The 18,790-nt window shown below is 36.3% G+C and overlaps 1 protein-coding gene across 3 annotated transcripts in view; it reads right to left on the bottom strand.

Moving 5' to 3' along the window:
• Positions 1–18,790, bottom strand: part of Dhc36C (Dynein heavy chain at 36C) — a 338,056-nt gene that overhangs the window by 132,270 nt on the left and 186,996 nt on the right. For all 3 annotated transcript variants that reach the window (XM_085817779.1, XM_085817780.1, XM_085817781.1), the window contains exons 36-38: positions 16,397–16,606; positions 4,043–4,198; positions 1,183–1,351 (exon numbers count right to left, since the gene is read on the bottom strand). In XM_085817779.1, the coding sequence (XP_085673905.1) occupies positions 1,183–1,351; positions 4,043–4,198; positions 16,397–16,606 (535 nt within the window). The remainder of the gene's footprint in view (positions 1–1,182; positions 1,352–4,042; positions 4,199–16,396; positions 16,607–18,790) is intronic.

The following is an 18,790-nucleotide window of genomic DNA, read 5'->3' as shown; positions in this document are numbered from 1 at the left end:
TCCAAATCTATTGGAAGACTTTGAAAAACTTTTATTTTTTCTTGTAGAACTAAATTATTTCATGCCATAAATTGACTACACTAACTCAAAGTTCCTTTAAAGTTGTCACTTTTATTTGCATTCTTTTCACTCAATTTAAGGCAAATAAATTTATGAATTTATGTTTCTTATTACAATTAATCCTTTTTGGCGATTTTCTAGAACCCAGTTTACAACACTTTCTTCTAGGCTAGGACATTTCATTACTCATTCACACAAAGCACATTTATTCTTTGACATATTAATTATTGTGATTTCATTCTTCTCCCACTCATGTATGAAGCTTTCACCGAGAACAAATATCCTTCCTGCAGCATGATTTCCATTTTCTGATGCACACTGAATGACTTTGCATTTGAAACCAGCACTGCATCTGTTTTGTTTGGCAGAAACCATATTTACTACTAAAAGGAACACTAGATCAAATGTATTTCAACTAAAGCAGATGGGATTTACTAAAGCCTTCCATGATCACTTAAAAATAAAATCTTCTAATGACTGCAGAAACAGAAAACATCTGACACTTACTGTGAATTCATTAGAGTCAGAAGTGCATTCTTATCCCAAATTATATCTCCTTTTCTCAAAACTTTAGAATAACAGTCTTGTGCACATCTGCACTGAATACAACCTACCCTCTTTGCAGAATTACTTACTCCTTTCAAGCATTTACCCCACACACATTGTTTCTCTTATCACTTGTCATTCAGTATATCATTGTTTGCCTGAAAAAAATGTTCAAATGAAAGACTTCAAAAGATAAGAGCATCGCACATGTATCTTTCAGGTTTCTTCACAGAGAAAAGGCGGTGCATTATATGGAAAATATGCTTAAAAATGAAAAAAATATAGTTTGAAGTTATTACACTAGTGCACATTATGTGCTGGAATATATAGTAAATGGATATTTCTTATAAGAATTTGAGAAAATTTCTGATAAAACTAAATATAATATTTATAACTTTGCAGGGAAAACCCTACAGCATACATACACACAATATAGTATATCTAATATGTCATACTTTATGCTACATAATGTAACATTTTTTTATACCAAGAACATAAAATAAAATTTAAAAATAAAAATATCTCACTGATTAAAAATTTTTGAATGCTAGTTTCTAATATCAAGGGCAAATTTACCTGGAGGGCCCATGGCTGCAATAAGTTGCACATCTACTAATTTCATAGGAACAACTTCTTTCATATCATACCATGTCCAGTGATCCAACCACTGCCGTAACAACTCAATAGGAGGTTGAGCACCATAAGTTTCTAATATTGGCATGTTCAAATCATCAACAAAAACAATCTAAATAAATAAACAATAATATTAAATATTATTATGGTGTATGTTTATTGCTTTTAAATCACTCAGTACGTGAAGCAACTGTACTTATAATTTGAGAGATAAATTAAAAGATGTTACATTAAATGGAATCACTCAAAGACAGTTCTCAATTTTTATCATTCCTTTCTTCCTTCTCAGTTCAAGTCAAAATTATAACATAAACTATTATTTAGTTTAACAAATAAGAAATTGTATTGATTGATTTTACTGCAGTTACATAAATTTGACCTTTTATGCTTTTTTTGGGACGGGTCTTATAATTTAAGCCAGGCTTCAGGTGAACTTTGTTGTAAGCCCTTTGTTACATTTTGAGATTACCGACACCAATCTGAGGTCCTGGCAGCTCCCGATTTAAAGCTGGCTTCTTCTCAAGCCATTTTGGATGATAAATTAAAAAATCTTATGTCTCATGAAATGACAACAATTACCAGGTTGTAATAAATCACCTAGTACCCTGGGATGATGGGAGTTCTTTCCTCGGACACTAAGCCGTCAGCAGCCCGCTTTCTACATTTATTAATTTAATTAATGTCTTGTTTTTTAAAAAAATTATGCTTAACATTATGATTAATCCAGCACTTTTTTAATGTATTTGTTCAGATTTCATCTTTACATTTGTACCTGTGTCTATACCATGTCCTTAATATATCTGTATGCCTAACATGTATCATAATGGTGAAAGGTGTTTTCCTTAGTCTCCAACAGTCCCTACTATGCACCTTCTTCCCATGTTCTGGTTCTTCTTTTAATGTTCCTCGTTTAGCATGGTCAATTCCTGGAGGACACAGCACTAAGCTCTAAATGTAATCTATTCCCAAAGGACACAGTACTAAACTATTTTTTTTTTTTTAAATTCCATCAATAGGATCTAACAGGCTGAAGAGCACCTAATACAGTGGGCCAGCTGTTCTGTCGATGGGGAAAAGAAAGAAAATACCCTGGGATAACTTGACATTATAGCTTTAAAAAAAAGGGGGGGGAATGACTTCTCTATACGTTTCTAGTGTCAATAAGCAAAGTTATTTATATGCACACATTAATGGAAACAAACAGTGCAAAACTAAAATAGCATTGTCAAGAAGCACAAATTCAGTTTATTTGAAATAAGCAAGCATGAGAGATTAATATTTGAGATACAGAATATAGGAGAAAATAAGTATTATGCTATCATACTAAAGTGATTTATAACTACACCTGTTAGCAATATTAGGTGAACCATAAATAATGTCGTTTTTATATGCTGCAATTTTGAATGAACTTTACTGAGTAGTGAAATAAACATATGTACAGAGAATGAAATAGTTGCCAGAAAATTTCAAAACCATTTTCTTTTATATACTTTAATTGAAAAGAGTAACAGACAACCTGAGTGAAGTCATTTTCTTCATTGCATGCATATTTTGCGAATTTTGCAGGAGGAACGATGCAGCAGTGGCCACCAGAAACATATGTATTTTATATCGAAACAGAACTACCAGCCAGCAGTGGTTTGCCAAATTCTGGCTAGGAAATTGTGGATGCCCATTTATTGAAACAGAACTCGGCAAGACTACTAAATTGTTACACAATTACAGAATCAACCAAATAACTGGATTCACTATGACTAAGCATGCAAGAGCATCTACAGCAAATCATCATGATGCACAGTTTGGATACTATACAAACTCTCAGCTGACAATTAGACCCAGAGTTTGATTGTTACAACTGCTTGCTCAGTAAATTTGAAAAAGTACAATTTCTTCATTGAAATTTCATCAGAGATAAGAAATGGGTTCTGTAGGTTAACTGTAAAGTATAAAAGAGAGAAAGAAAAGAAACACTCTCTAACCAAGTTAGATACACGTTGCAACAGATGAATATGGATTCCATGCACATAACGATTTTTTGCATGTTTGGTAGAAAACTGCTTGTCTAATTCCCTTTAAATTACTGAAATCTAATCAAGCTATTGCCGCAGACTGCATTTCAACAGTTTGTTTAAATTAAACTTCAAGTATCCACACTGGTCAACAAGAAAGGTATTATCACTTTTCATGACAAAGCAAAACTACAAGAGACCCAGCAAAAGATTATGAGTAGATAATTAAGCTAGGAAGTTTACTTCATCCACCATATTCAACAGAGATTGTTCTGACAGATTAATGTCTGTATTGATCATTGGACCATTTCTTGTGGAAATCATAATTTCAAAATAATGGCCAGATCAAACAAGTCTCATGGATTTTCTTGCATCCAAACAGTCGTGCTTTTATAAACAGGATATTCAGTATTGATTCCAAGATGTGGAATCATTCTTGATAATTATAGTAATTATGTAATTGATCAAAGCATTAAATATTTTATTATTCAAAATGGCATTACATCCCAGTCCACTTAGTATATTTGGACAAACTTATGAAAGTACCCAGAGAAAAAATACAGATTTTAAAATTAATCGCAATAAAATACAGGAATAGTTCATAAATATTATAAACAAAAAATTTTTAAAAATTGTTTATTTCTTAACTGTATTAAGTTTAAGCAAATTTTCAGCCATTTCGGATTTTATAATTTTAAAATGGCAGTTAAGAATCTTAAAATATACATAAAAAGAACAAATGTACATGAAAACAGATAAAATAAAATGTTTTAAAAATATATTTTCATTCACACCATTTTTTGGCCAAGAGGAGGACCATAAAGACCTTTTCTCCGCTTATCTAATTTTCCCATGATAATATTTTGCGTTTGACCAGCACTAGTTTGTGCAGAGAAATTTATAAAGAGTGGTTTGAAGATTTCACCATCAACAGCATTCAGAAGAAAGTCCTGAAAATTAAAATATAATGACTGTGGCTTAGAATTTTAACAAAAAATAGAGGATAGCTACATATCATATTTCATAATTAGAATAACAATTCACTGACCAATTAAAAACATAAGTAAACTAATTTGCAGACTTTGACATTACAGCAGGTACTACTACTACAGACTAGAAGCAGCTTCAGGAGCTAACGCGGAAGTTCGCTATCATGTGTTAATTAATTGCTTAAGATCGTTGCTATGTTGATTAATTGCTTAAGTAAAGGAATAGTCAAAGATTTCTGGACCATGCAAATAGCCATTTGTAAATAAAATAAGCAAACCACATCATTAGAACCCTTACTAAATATGTTAATGATATCAGAAATAATAATTCTATCACTCTACTCAGATAAAGTACTGAAAATTTCAGAGTTGATGTGTTCAGAGATAAATCATGAATTAAGGATATATTGAAATTCAAGTTATTCAATACTGAATTCATATGCCATATTCTCAATTCTAATTATACCATTTTCTAAAATTTTAAATATAGTGCAGTTGAAAATCACTATAATGGCACTAGTTACAGAGATCATTTGTAGCTGACAATCATTCATATGACGTTTGTTATAGTGACCATTTTATTACAATAACCTGTACAAAAGACCACCATTTAATTGTTTATTCAGCCAGTTTTGATATAATGACCAACTGTGATAATGTATTTAATCTTTAAGATGCAAAGGTTCATTATTACAAATATGAACTACATTCTTGACATTTATATCTAAGCAAATTATTTTGAAAAAAATAAGTAAATAAAATAATAAAAAAGAGGACCTATCAATCTTTTAGTATAAAGTTACTCTTTGAATTCAAGTTAACCATATTTTCAAAAAAATCAAAATTTCATATTTCATCACATGCATTTATAGAATGAAATTACAAAGTAATAGCAAAGGAAATTTAAAAGAAGCTAAAGCAAAGCTACTCAAGGACTCTCTGTGTACGGGAAGGGGGTGAGTGAGTGAGTGATTATGGCGCAAAAACCAGAGATGATTATGACGCGCCAAACACAAGATGGGATGATTACAATTGAAGTCATTAAAATTCAATGAATAAAAACAAGTAGATAAATGTACCAAATCCAGAGGATGAAGTCATATAAAAACAAGTTAAAAGCACATATTAAAATTCAAGACACAGTCTTCAAAACAAATTACATTAGGTAATAAAAGCCAATCTCTTTTAAATAGTAAAATAAATTACAATTGACCTCTCTTCCGATTAAACGGTCGAGAGGTAAGTCACAGCTATTAAAATATTTCTGGCGAAGATTATTAAAACATGGACACTCAATTAAAATATGATGAACAGATAAACAAACATTACAATTAAAACAAACAGGCTCATTTTCAGCTTTGAGAAGATAGTTATGTGTGACTCTAGTGTGACCAATTCTGAGGCGAGTCAAAAGAACGTCCTCCTTACGATTTCCAGAAAAATCCCAATGCTCAATTCTAGGCTTGACGTTTTTCAACTTGTTGTGATGCTGAACATCCCAAATTTGCTGCCATTTTTTTCGGACCTTTCCTTTGATGACACTGCAGATATCTCTAAAAGGGATAAGGCGACTGGACAGTTCAACAGCAGATTTGGCTGCGATATCTGCAAGCTCATTTCCCTTTATTCCAGCATGTCCAGGAACCCAGCAGTACAGGACTTCATAACCTCAAATTGTTAAATTTATATGAATTTTTAGAACATCCACAACCACAGGATTCTGATTGTTGGGAAAAGCTTCCAAGGATTTAAGAGCACTATACGAGTCTGTATAAACTATGAACTTTCTATGGCAGAGCTTTGATATGTACAAAAGACCATAATGTATTGCAGTTAGTTCAGATGTTATGACTGAGCAAGCATGATGCAGGCATTTGCCCTCAATGTAAATCTTCAAATACAAAAGCCGTCCCGACATGATCATTTGACTTCGATCCATCTGTGTATATCGGATAATAACTGCTATATTTCTGCCTGTGCTCAGCAAAGAATTGTCTGTAAACGATCTCGTTAGTGCTTGCCTTCACGTGATGTTTGAAAACATCAAGCAGCTGAATACGTGAATTTTCCCAAGGTGGGATTTCAAAGTTCTGTACTGCTTGGGGGGGGGGCATATCAGAGAGGGAATGTTCCTCAATGATAGGGCGAAGTCTTAAAGGAAAGATAGGAATACAGGATGGACGTGTTTCAAATAATATATTACACTCATTATCAAGTAAGCATAGCTTATTGGGATGTTCAGGTTGTGATAGAATATTAAAATATTGCAAAAGGGACAATTGCTCACGCCTCAGATAAAGTGATGGTTCGTTAGAGTCAACATACAGGCTCTGGACAGGAGAAGTCCTGAAAGCTCCTGAACAAATCCGCAGAGCTTGATTGTGAACAGGATCGAGTTTTAACAAAACTGATGACCGAGCGGATCCATAAACAACTGAGCCATAGTCCAGTCTAGAGCGAACAAGGGCTCTGTAAATGCGAAGCATGGAGCAACGCTCTGCACCCCAGGAGGTGTTCGCCAACACTTTTAAAATATTTAGTGTTTTTAGACACTTCTTTCTCAGGTTTAAAACATGAGAAAGGAAAGTCAATTTTCGGTCGAACGTCACTCCTAAAAATTTTACTTCGGGCGTAACTGGAATAATTGTACCATTCAAATATAACTCAGGTTCAGGATGCAGACCACGCTTCCTACAAAAGTGAACACACACAGTTTTCTGTTTCGAAAATGTAAATCCCTGTTTGTCTGACCATTCTTGGATCTTATTCAGAGCCATCTGCAGTTGCCGCTCTACATATCTCATGTCTGCTCCTCGACAGCTAATCTGCAGATCATCAACATATAGAGATCCCAAGATGGTGGGAGGAAGTTCTTTTAATACAGAGTTTATTTTTAAACTAAACAGGGTTACACTAAGCACACAGCCTTGAGGCACACCCTCTTCCTGTTGAAAAACATCCGAAAAAACAGAGCCAATCCTTACTTGAAAAGTTCTAGCGTTCAAGAAATTCTGTATGAAAATTGGTAGGTTGCCACGCAAGCCACTCTCGTGAAGATCCCGGAGTATACCGTATCTCCATGCCTTATCATAAGCTTTCTCAATGTCGAAGAATATTGAGACAAGGTGACTTCTTCTGACAAAGGCTTTTCGAATAGATGTCTCTAATAGAAGCATATTGTCTACGGTCGTTCTCCCCTTTCGAAAACCGCTCTGATAAGGCGATATAATATTATTCTTTTCCAAGAAGTAGACTAGGCGGCTGTTTACCATCTTTTCAAACAGTTTGCAAACACAACTGGTAAGGGCAATTGGCCGATAGTTCGAGGGATTCCTCGGGTCTTTCCCTGGCTGTCAATGAATGACAATAGCTCTCCTCCATGCACTGGGAAATGTACGCTCCTTCCACACTCTATTGTAAAGTGTGAGAAGGGCACTCAGTGACTTATAGGACAGATGCTTTAGCATTTCATAATACACGCCATCCAGACCCAGACAAGACCTATGTGTCTGCAACAAAGCTCTCTTTAGTTCAACCATAGTAAAGTCTCTATTGTACGGCTCAAAGTTGGAAGAGTTGAAAGCGATGGGATTTTTTTCAGAGTGTTGCTTGATAGAAAGAAATGCAGGTGAGTAATTTCGGCTGGAAGAAACGGCAGCAAATGTCTCACCAATTGTATTTGCAATTTCTTCTATGGAGCTAATCACTCGGCCATCTTTTTCCAGAAAGGAAAGTGAGTGGTCTTTATACATTCCACATGCTTTTCGAACTCTTTCCCAAACCCGCTTACTAGGCGTAGAGGATGTTATTGAGGACACATATGAAATCCAGGAATCCCTCTGGCTCTGCCTTCTTACTTTCCGTGCATTTGCTTTGGCTCTTTTAAAAGCTATGAGGTTTCGCAGAGTAGGATATCTACGAAAAATACCCCATGCTTTTTTCTGTTTTTTCAGTGCTTCATGACAGTCGCGATTCCACCACGGTTTCGAATATTTTAGTAGTTTTCCTGATGTTCTAGGAATGGAGAGCATAGCTGCCTGAATAATAGTATTAGTAACAGCTTCAACAGCGTCATCGATATGCACACCTTCTACCATTTGATGTGTGAGCTCTGCAATGGAAGAGAAGAGTTCCCAGTCTGCCCTGTCCAGGATAAAACGAGGGAGTCTCGTCATGGGATTTGCTCCTCTTCGTGCAAGGGACACAAAAATAGGATAATGATCGCTGTTGTACAGGTCATTTCCGACACTAAAAGTGCAAAATGGCAACAGAGATGGTGAACAGATGGCAAGGTCGAGAGCATGGAATGTCTTTGTAGGCTCATGGAAGTAAGTATCCTGCCCATTATTCAGGAGACAAAGGCTATGATCTTCGATCATCTGCTCAATTTGTCTCCCTCGGCAATTTGTATCTTTACTACCCCAGAGCGGACTATGGCCGTTAAAATCTCCTATTATGATGAAAGGCTCAGGCAGCTGCTCTAAAAGACCATTTAAATCTTGCTGATCAATATGCTCATTTGGAGGCAAATACAGAGAAACGACTGTAACAACAATATCAAAATTTGTTTGAGTAGCGACAACTTGGATGTCGTCAAAGAAAGCACATTTGAGGGATAATCCAGTGAGGTGAGGAGACCTACACCTCCACTGGCACGTTCACCTGCAATGTTATCTTTCCTGACGAAAGAAAACCTTCGAAGTTTTGCCTGTTGTTCTGGTTTTAGATTTGTTTCCTGTATTGCGAAGCATACAGGATGATAAGCATTGATTATGGCTTTGATGTCGAGCAAATTTCGGTGGAAACCGCGACAGTTCCATGAGACGAGGGTGGCCATTATGATTGATGTTTGTTGTTCCTGTGTTCCTTTTTAGTTTTGCGCGGAAGCAGATGATCGGGAACTTCTAGACCGTCTTCCACTTCCATACTGTCTGAATCTGCAGATTCAGAAATAATTTTATTTGGAGAACTATTGCTGGGACTTCTATTTTTGGTTTCTATTATTGGAGGCACAGTTTTGGGTTTGCTCGGGATTGCTATTTCTTTATTTTGTATGGTATGTGTTGGATTTTCTTTGTTCTTGCTTGCAGGCTGCTGGTTTTTATTTGGTGGAGTCTGTGTACTTATGGAAGTTTGGGTGGCTATTGTGCGGGTTGATTTCACGGCATTGGCATATGATTTGTTTGATATAGGCTGTGTGCTTTGAACTTGTCTTCTGGCTTCGGCATACGAAATGTTCCTGGTAACTTTTATGGTCTGCACATCCTTTTCTAATTTCCATTTCGGACAGGAACGAGAAAATGCTGGATGGTTGCCCTTGCAATTTATACACAGTGCTGCAGCGGTACAATTTTCGCTATCGTGGCCAACCGACGAGCATCGAGCGCACGTCAGGGTCCCACGACAGGACATCTTGGAATGGCCAAAACGCTGGCACTGGAAACATCGCATAGGGTTTGGAATGTATGGACGTACAGGACAATTGAGGTATCCAGCCTTAATATTCTTAGGCAGATCAGGCGATTTGAAGGTCAGGATCACGTGTTTGGTGTCAATCAACTGACCTTCCTTACGCATCTTGATCCGCCTAGCGCCACAGACATTTTGGTCAGCTAACTCGGAAACGAACTCTTCTTCTGAAACAGAGAGAAGGTCGATTTCCGAGATAACACCTCTACAAAAATTCAGAGTTTTATGCGCTGACACAGTTATAGCTACATTTCCAAGTTTGGTTTGTGACAAAAGGGAAGCAGATTGTGTTGGCGAAACAGTATCTATAAGCAGGTCTCCAGAACGGAGACGCTTAATATTCTTTGGCTGATCTATGCATGAGTTAATGTATTTGCTTACTAGAAAAGGAGACATCTTTTGCAGTTCACCAGAACGACAAGAGACAACTAGGAAGCGCGGATTTTCAGTAGTTTCCTTTGCATTTACATCAGTACGGGTTTTCTTACTAATAGGTTTCTCAATTATTTCTATATCTTGTTTAATTTCGTTTGGGTCAGGTTTTTTTAGTATGAAAATTGAAGCCATGTTTAAAAGAGAAAAAATTCGGGTCCGACGGCCCCGCCCACCACGGAGCCCTACAAGGGAACACAGATTCCTGTGTTAGGGCTAGCTGGACCTATACGCAAACTGAAGCCCCACAGTCGGCTTTCCCGAAAGCAGGTACTCCCGAGAGCTTGACCCCAAGCCACTGACACAAGGACTAGTGACCAGCCGATTGACACCCGTGAGGACGACTAAGGTGCCTCCCGTTTAGCTGAAGCAGAGGCCAAAGTAGTGTGTTGGGGACAGTACCTCGCCCCTCAACTACCAGGACCCTCCTTTCCAGCGACTCGGGTCTCCACGCACGGCAAACACGTGGGCAGTTTTCTCGCCACTCGAAAACTAGAAACAAGGTCTGTTCCAGCCTCTTGTGACGAGCCCCAAACTCCGTAGAGAGAAACCACAAGGGAGAAGGGAAGGGAAAAAGTTCCAGCCAAGAGGAGAGGAGACGGAAAAGAGGATAGATCACTGGGGCTCCAGGATCGTGACACCCGTCTCACCAAGAAGATGATCCCCTGAAGGGCTAGGGTACCTCGGGATTGCCACACCCGTACTCACAAAAGTGAGCCCCTGAGGGCATACGGGAAGGGATGCTTTTATTTATAGAAAAGCAAGAAAGGGCTGTTAGAGCATTAGTTGAGACCTTAAGCATAGCATTTAAAGGAAGGTAAAAGTGAACCCGAGATAAGATCTGACATAAAATTTATTATTAAGTTTGTTTATATTGAAATTAAAAAATAAAATGGTAAAATTTATCAAAACCTTTAAAAATATATATAATCATTTTGAAACTTCTGGGAAATGTCTGTTACAGTTCCTCCTCCCACAATGACTCCTGAATCATTCCAATGTTTTACAGTCACCTCAACACCAAAATATTAGCAAGTGTAGTACTCTCTTGCTGCTCTATATTCAATAGCGTTAATTTCCATTTTAGATCATCTATGTAAGAATTCTTGGGTGGACTTCCTATGCAACTGATACAGTACTAACGAAAATTTTTTGCATGTAATAATAAAAGCATTATATCATCTATACAGGCTTTCCCTGAATGACGACGGCCCTGACTGTTACAGTATTTCAATGTGACATCCAACAGAATCTGTCAGAATTTTTTAGTAATCAGCACACTGTGCATCACTGAAAATTATCGAAACTATCTCTCGAATCATACCGATAATTTTGAACATGGATAATGAAGTTCCCACGCGTCACTGAAAATTCTTGAAAGCACCTCTTGAATCGCTATGATTATTCTGGTATATATAACCTATTGCTAATAAATCTAGTAGTTCATGCCGGGCTACAAAAATGTTACGTCGAGCACATATTCCATCTGCCTAGCAGGCGAACTCTTCAACCTAGTTGTTTAATTTTGTGCTGTTTTTCAAATACATTGGATATCAAAACTAACATTACAGAAAGAAAACAAACCTGTCATTACTACTGTTACAAAATGCCCAACCGCAGTAAGATAGCTTCCCCCGCAAGGCGGGTTTAGGGTTGCAGACAATGGCAAGGGAAGGCAGGGTTGTCATATTTGTCTCAAAATCACCCATTTAGCTACACTTGTAGACAAAATTGGCAATATGCCATAGACGGACGGAGAACATTCTAGAATGAATTCTTACCAGTTTGGCATGGAATATTCTCGATGGCAGACGAAAAGCTATATAAATGCCGTCTGTACATGGAGTAACAATATATCGTAGTGCATCGTCGAGTCAATCGTGAATCTTATCGAAAAGTATCTTGAGTGTGTTGAGCTCTGAGATCGATCGACCAAGTCAGGAGCTGTATTTAGTGTTTTGCCGTGAACTTGTCTTCATCATTGTAGCCTGAAGGCTGTGTTGCTGATTGTTTCAGCAAGCTTATCATTGTTTTTTGATGACTGTAAGCTTGTTTTTGGAACTGTCCTGAATAATACTTGCAAATAAATTGTGTTTTGATGCTTCATCAAGTGTTGTCGTCAATCACTCCAAATCCACGAACCCGTAGAAATGCAACACTATAAGGAATTTATTTCACAGATGCAGATATAACATGAATGCATAACTCTTCCTATTTCTACAGACATGCCCAGATGTTTGATGTGCAGGCGTTTTGTAACATGGCAGAAGTCTGCACATTAGTTAAGCTCCTAAGCACTTGCCAAATAGGTGTACTTATCCATGCCACTTATTCATGCCACAAACTTAACTCACCCATCCGAAAAGGCTGAAATATTGCTAACAACTGATGCTTCCGATACTGCCATTGGAGCCGTTTTATATCAGATTGTGAATAATGCAAAACAACCCTTAAGTTTCTTTTCCCGAAATTTGACATCAGCACAACAAAAATATAGTGCCTACGACAGAGAACTCTTAGCCATCTATACAGCAGTAAAACATTTCAAATACATCTTGGAAGGGCGAACTTTTGCAACATACACGGATCACAAACCACTAACATTTGCCTTCCAACAAAATTTGGAAAAAGCTTCGCCACGACAAGCTAGACAACTGTCATATATTGGCCAGTTCTCAACCGATATCCGATTCATACAAGGGCATGAAAATACCGTCGCTGACGCTCTCTCTCGCATAGACACCATTTCTGTACCATCTGCAATAGACTTACAAACTATAGTAGACTGTCAAGAAGATGACGACTTGGAGATACTAAAAAACAACTCAAACTTAAAAATCCTACAGATCCCTATACCGGACAGCGACAAGAAAATTTACTGTGATACTTCTACAAATTATAATCGACCATACATCCCTGCAAAGTTTCGGCAGAAAATATTTTCTTCAATCCATAATTTATCTCATCCTGGAATAAGAACCACGATAAAATTGATAACACGATGTTTCATATGGCCCAATATGAATAAAGACTGCCAACTATGGACTAGAACATGTTTATCTTGCCAAAGATCTAAAGTTCACAGACATACACAGTCATCTTTGGGAGAATTCAAAGTACCTCCACACAGATTCCAGCATTTAAACATAGATCTGGTGGGTCCACTACCTCCTTGCAAAGGATTCAAATACCTTCTAACCATCATCGATCGTTATACACGATGGATCGAAGCGGTACCGTTAGATGATCAATCAGCAGAATCTATTGCTAAAGCTTTGATTTATACTTGGTTTTCACGCTTTGGAATTTCGAATCGCATAACATCTGACCAAGGTCGGCAATTTGATAGCCAACTTTTTCAAGCTTTAGGAAAATATCTTGGTTTTCATACAAACACTACAACTGCGTACCATCCACAGGCAAATGGCCTGATCGAAAGACAACACTAAACTTTAAAAGCAAGTCTCAAATGTCATCTACTCGAATCAAAATCATGGCTGGAAGCATTGCCTTTCATTCTTTTAGGCATAAGATCTGCCATCAAGGAAGACCTAGGTTGCTCATCTGCAGAACTTGTATACGGAACCCCTTTAGCATTACCTGGTGAATTCTTTTCAACAGTACCTCATATGAAACAGTCTGAATTTTCTCAAAACCTTCAGAAAATAATAAGAGCTATGAAGCCAAGTTCTACCACCACCCATGGAAGTAGAACAGTCTTTGTTTCTAAACATCTTTCCAACTGTTCTCACATATTCCTATATAACAACATTAATAATTCGTCGCTACAGCCTGTCTATGTTGGACCGTATCCTGTAAGAGCAAGAAAGGATAAGTACTTCGATATTGAAATCCAAGGAAAAGTTAAAAGAGTTTCAATAGGCAGACTAAAGCCATGTTTCCTAGTGCAAGATTCTGATATTCCTTTTCAAAACTCCCATTCCAAGAAAGCGGAACTTGGGGAAACACCTGCACTCAAGAACACTGAAGAAAATTCAGAAACTCATCATAAAACCAAGACTACTAGAACCGGCAGACATGTGAGGTTTCCCAGTCACTTTAAAGACTATCTTCCATAATCACTGTCACTAGGAAGGGGGTGTGTAGTGTTGCTTCAGTTCCGTCAAGTTTCTAATTAAATTTAGTTAAAGCGGAATGGCAACACCATCTAGTGTCTGCGAAGAATGAAGTAAACAAACTTCGAGTTTTTGTTACACGATGCTACGTGCATGTAAAATGTAAATAAATCTTATGAATAAGTATCTATAACATCGTAAGGAATAAAATATTGGTTCCATTGGAGTCAGAGAAGTGTTATTTTTCTATATTTGCACACCAGACACTTCACACCACATTCTAACTGTTGGACCCATAAGGGATGTCAAATGACTTACTTTCTCGTCTTGAATTTCTAAGTAAAAATAACTCAGAAGAAAGTTTAAAATAAATTATTATCAGCCTAATGGTTACATAGTATAACTTTCCATTGGGTTACCTAACCTGTGTATGGAAAATAAATCTCAAATGGAGTCTGGAGGCAGAGGATATTTTTGAAAACAAAAGATCAGATTTTAAAAATAAACTTTTATGGGAGCAAAATTTCATATTATTTGTGACATTTTTGTTCTGTTGATCCATCATTGCTTGATGCAACATTATGAAAATTCAATGATTAAGGTGAAAGAGCTCTATTTGGAATAACAATATTTGATAAAATGGGAATTAAACATTTTGGCTAAAGTTTAAATCATTATCAAACCAGTGATTCTTCCCATGACTCCAAATATTTCAGCATACACAATAATTGGTGAAAGAAATTATGATCCCTGCCTAGGATTACCAAGGAATTATTATGAAAGATAGAGTTGCCTGCGGGAAAAGCGTTCATTAAGCATATTATTGTGAATGGTAGTGAAATCTGTGAAGCAATTGTATAAAAATGCTTGACTTACTTAGGGACAGGAAGTTAATTTCCAAGGAGATCTGCAGAAAATTGAGACAAGTCTCCCAACCAAGTAGATGTTGAAGGTTCACTCCACCAAAAATAAAATCCTTGTAAAATTCTTCCTCAGATTAAAAGAGTTCTATGGAGATTGCAATGTGAAACAGGTTCTTCAACAGTTACTCACACCATTCAAAGACTAAATAAAAGAAGTACCTTACAACAAATAGCTAATTTTCCTGCTGGATCACAACTGTTGTGACAACAGGAGCACACGGGAATGTAAGCAGATACTACCTGAAGTAAAATTAACTTGAGAGAAAAAATATTAGTGAGAATAATTAAATAAATCTATTAGTATTGTGTTTTAGATTAATTTTGTAATATTGCATTCCAATGACCATTACCTGTTCAAAAAATAACATAACCAGAATAGTAATTACCGGAAATGGAATTATTGGAAATTTTACGTATTTGTTGCTCTGACCATAAGCCAAAAGCGGACAGTAAAGCTATCACATTTTTACATACATATTATCAGACATTAGATTAGCAATTAATAAAGAAACATGGCAATGCATGATTTCTATTTCAAATTCCATTTGTATTAAAAAATTAAAAATATGTATTCAAAACAAGTCGCATTTCAGATGACAAAGAATCGCATACAGCTCGCGAGCTGTAGTCAAGGTGTGGGTGAGCCGCAGTTTGGCCATGTGTAGGATATAGCATAATCTGCACAGTATCCTTTTCAATAATTCAACAAAACATAAAGCCACATTTTTATGATATAATGATAAAATTACACTTTCGGAATCAAATTTTAAATAATTACTGAAAAAAAAAAAAAAAAAAAGGTTGCAGTGGGGCAAAAGCTTGAATATACAGTAATCATAAAAAATATTACATAATCATAAATAACTATATTATTAATGTTATAAATTAATGTTTTAATTATTTTAATGATTAACTCATATTTAATGGCAGAGTAATTGAAATTTTTCTTTAAATGATTTATGGAGTCTAAATACTTACTGGTTATCTTCTATCAAGTTTGGTTTGGGTTTGGTTTAGTTTAATAAGGCAAAGCATACTAGGGCTACCTACACGAGGGGAGGGATGCCTTCATGAAGGACTTTCTAAGGGAAACTGGTTCGCATACACATTACACCTGGGAAAAACCACGAAAACGCACATGTATTTGGCCTGTTTGCCGGGATTCAAACCCAGGTTGGATCTACCAGTATTTGGCAATTTTATTACTCAGCTGCTGGAGGACATTTAGCTTCTGTAAGATCTCAGGATATGTTACTTACTGTAATATAAACAGATTTGCCAGTTCCTGTAGGTCCTATAAACAAAGTTGGTTTTCCATGATGGACAAGTAAAGACATAAGTGTACTGTAACGAACTGTATCTATTGTTGTCACAATGATCTGATTAACTTGTGCATCCTTAGGAATAGCAGGAGCCCTAGAAACCTCTTCTTTCCAATCGGCCCAATGTCCAGGAGTTTCACCATCTTCCTAAATAAAATAAAATTCACAATACACTTAAAAACATAGTAATTATATACAGCTACATTGTTCCCATGAATGTTTGACACATTTATATCAAAAAATAAAAATTCAACTTTTCATTTTGATTAAAAAAAATTATAATGAAAAACTAACCATCACTACAGTATTTCCCTCCATAATTTTTTCATTTACCAGAAAATAATAAAAATGAGATATAGAATACGAAGACTATTAATAATAGTCTTCGTATTCTATATCTCATTAAAGAAATAAATGTAATAAAAGACTATTTAGAAGCTTAATAAGTTCAAATGAATGATTTCACAGTCTATTAAATGATGCAAATCTAAGAGTGTTTTTAAAAACTAGTAGAGAAAATAATGATAGTGTGTGTAAAGTGTAAAAATAATGATATTTATGTTTTCATGAGAAAGTCAGAAGAAAATATATAGTAGTAAAAATGATTCAGAACTTTAATAAGAAGCCAAATTTTAATCTGCATAATTTTTAAGTGGAATTATGTGTAGGGTCATTACTTATATTGACCAGTTACTTTAATTTGGACTCTTACTATAACCTGTTTTCCATTTTTCTGACCCGAATGTAAATGAGTAGCCGGAATTTGGATATTATGACAGATCATGTTTTTGACTGTGTGTGCACACTAGGTTTAGTTCTTGCTACCTTTGATATTTATGATTATTTGGCTCTGCATTATGTTGCTGCCAACATGTTGATTTTGATGCTCAGGTATAATTATTGAGCCAGCTTTGAGTAAAATTTAAATTGTGTAGTCTTTGACTACTGTTACAATTTTAACTTAAAGTTGACTGTTTCTGTTTAGTTGCCTCACCTCAGTTGTGGTTGATAGTTTTAGCACAAGGAAGTGCACTTACGTTCTAGTTTTTGTTTAATAAAAAAGGTTACTAAAACATTTTCATGATTTGTAGTTATTTCAGATCTAGTGATAATTTGCTTCACATCTGATAAGGTTATTAGAGCTAGATCAAATAAACCCTATATATGAATAAACCTTACTGGTTCAACTTAACAAAAAATTTCCCCCCTCCAATCCGTTTTTGTTGGACAGTTTGAATTTGAAATGAAATTAAAATTAATTGAAAAAAAAATTAATGACAAGCTGAGTTATTATTTTTATTTATGGACTATATACATTAATAAATAGTTATTTTCTATTTTATTGACATATTAATAAATAAATATAAGGCAAGAGGATGGACGTGATATTTGCCATTAGTGATTCATTTACACTCATGTCCATAAATTAAGGATAATTCGGAGTCATGCGGAAATCAAACTCTAAAATAAATATACCACCTGTAAAATCACTACACACATCTTCAAGAATAATATGCAAATTTCAGGAAGTAACCAGATGACACCGATGGTACATCACAATGACGAGAGTGTAAGAGAGTGATATATAAGGAATACAGGCAAAGAATTAAAATTGTTCGCAGGCGCTTTATGAGCATTCCAGTGCAATAACAGAATAGTCATGACACAAAGGACGCATTTGGATGATTTTTTACGCGGTAGAATTATCGGCCCTCTGGAATGTGGGCGTACCAAACTGGAAGTATCAGACGAACTTGGAATTGCCCAGAGTGTCATCTCCAGGCTTTGGCAATGATTCCAAGATGATGGTAATGTGAGTAGACGTTACAGCACAGGTCGCCTCAGAGTTACAACGCCGAATGAAGACCGGTATTTGGCAGTTACTGCCAAAAGAAAAAGGCGGAGCACAGCCTCAGACCTGTCTCGTCAGCTCTCTTTAGCCACTGGTACGAAAATTTCAAGGCAGACCATGTACAGACGCTTAGGGCAGATTGGTCTATATGCTCGTAGACCTGTCAGATGCATTCCACTTACTGCAACTCACTGTCGCCTGCGGTTAGCCTAGAGTAGAGAGCATGCATTGTGGACACTGCAACAGTGGGCTTGTGTGATGTTTTCCGATGAGTCCAGGTTTAGCTTGCAGTCTGATTCTCACCGGACTTTCATATGGAGAGCTCCAGGTACCCGTTACCACCAAGAAAACATCATTGATTGACACCGTTACGGTGGTGCAAGAGTGCTCGTTCAGGGTAGAATTATTCTAAGTTCCAGAACTGACCTGCATGTTCAAATTGGAACCATGACAAGCCAAATTTATCGGGACATCATTCT

The sequence above is a fragment of the Stegodyphus dumicola genome, chromosome 5 (assembly GCF_044657685.1).
Source record: "Stegodyphus dumicola isolate Sdum_Otavi_A_Nest chromosome 5, ASM4465768v1".
In the NCBI taxonomy this organism is placed as follows: Eukaryota; Metazoa; Arthropoda; class Arachnida; order Araneae; family Eresidae; genus Stegodyphus; species Stegodyphus dumicola.
This window is presented reverse-complemented; position numbering and strand designations above follow the sequence as displayed.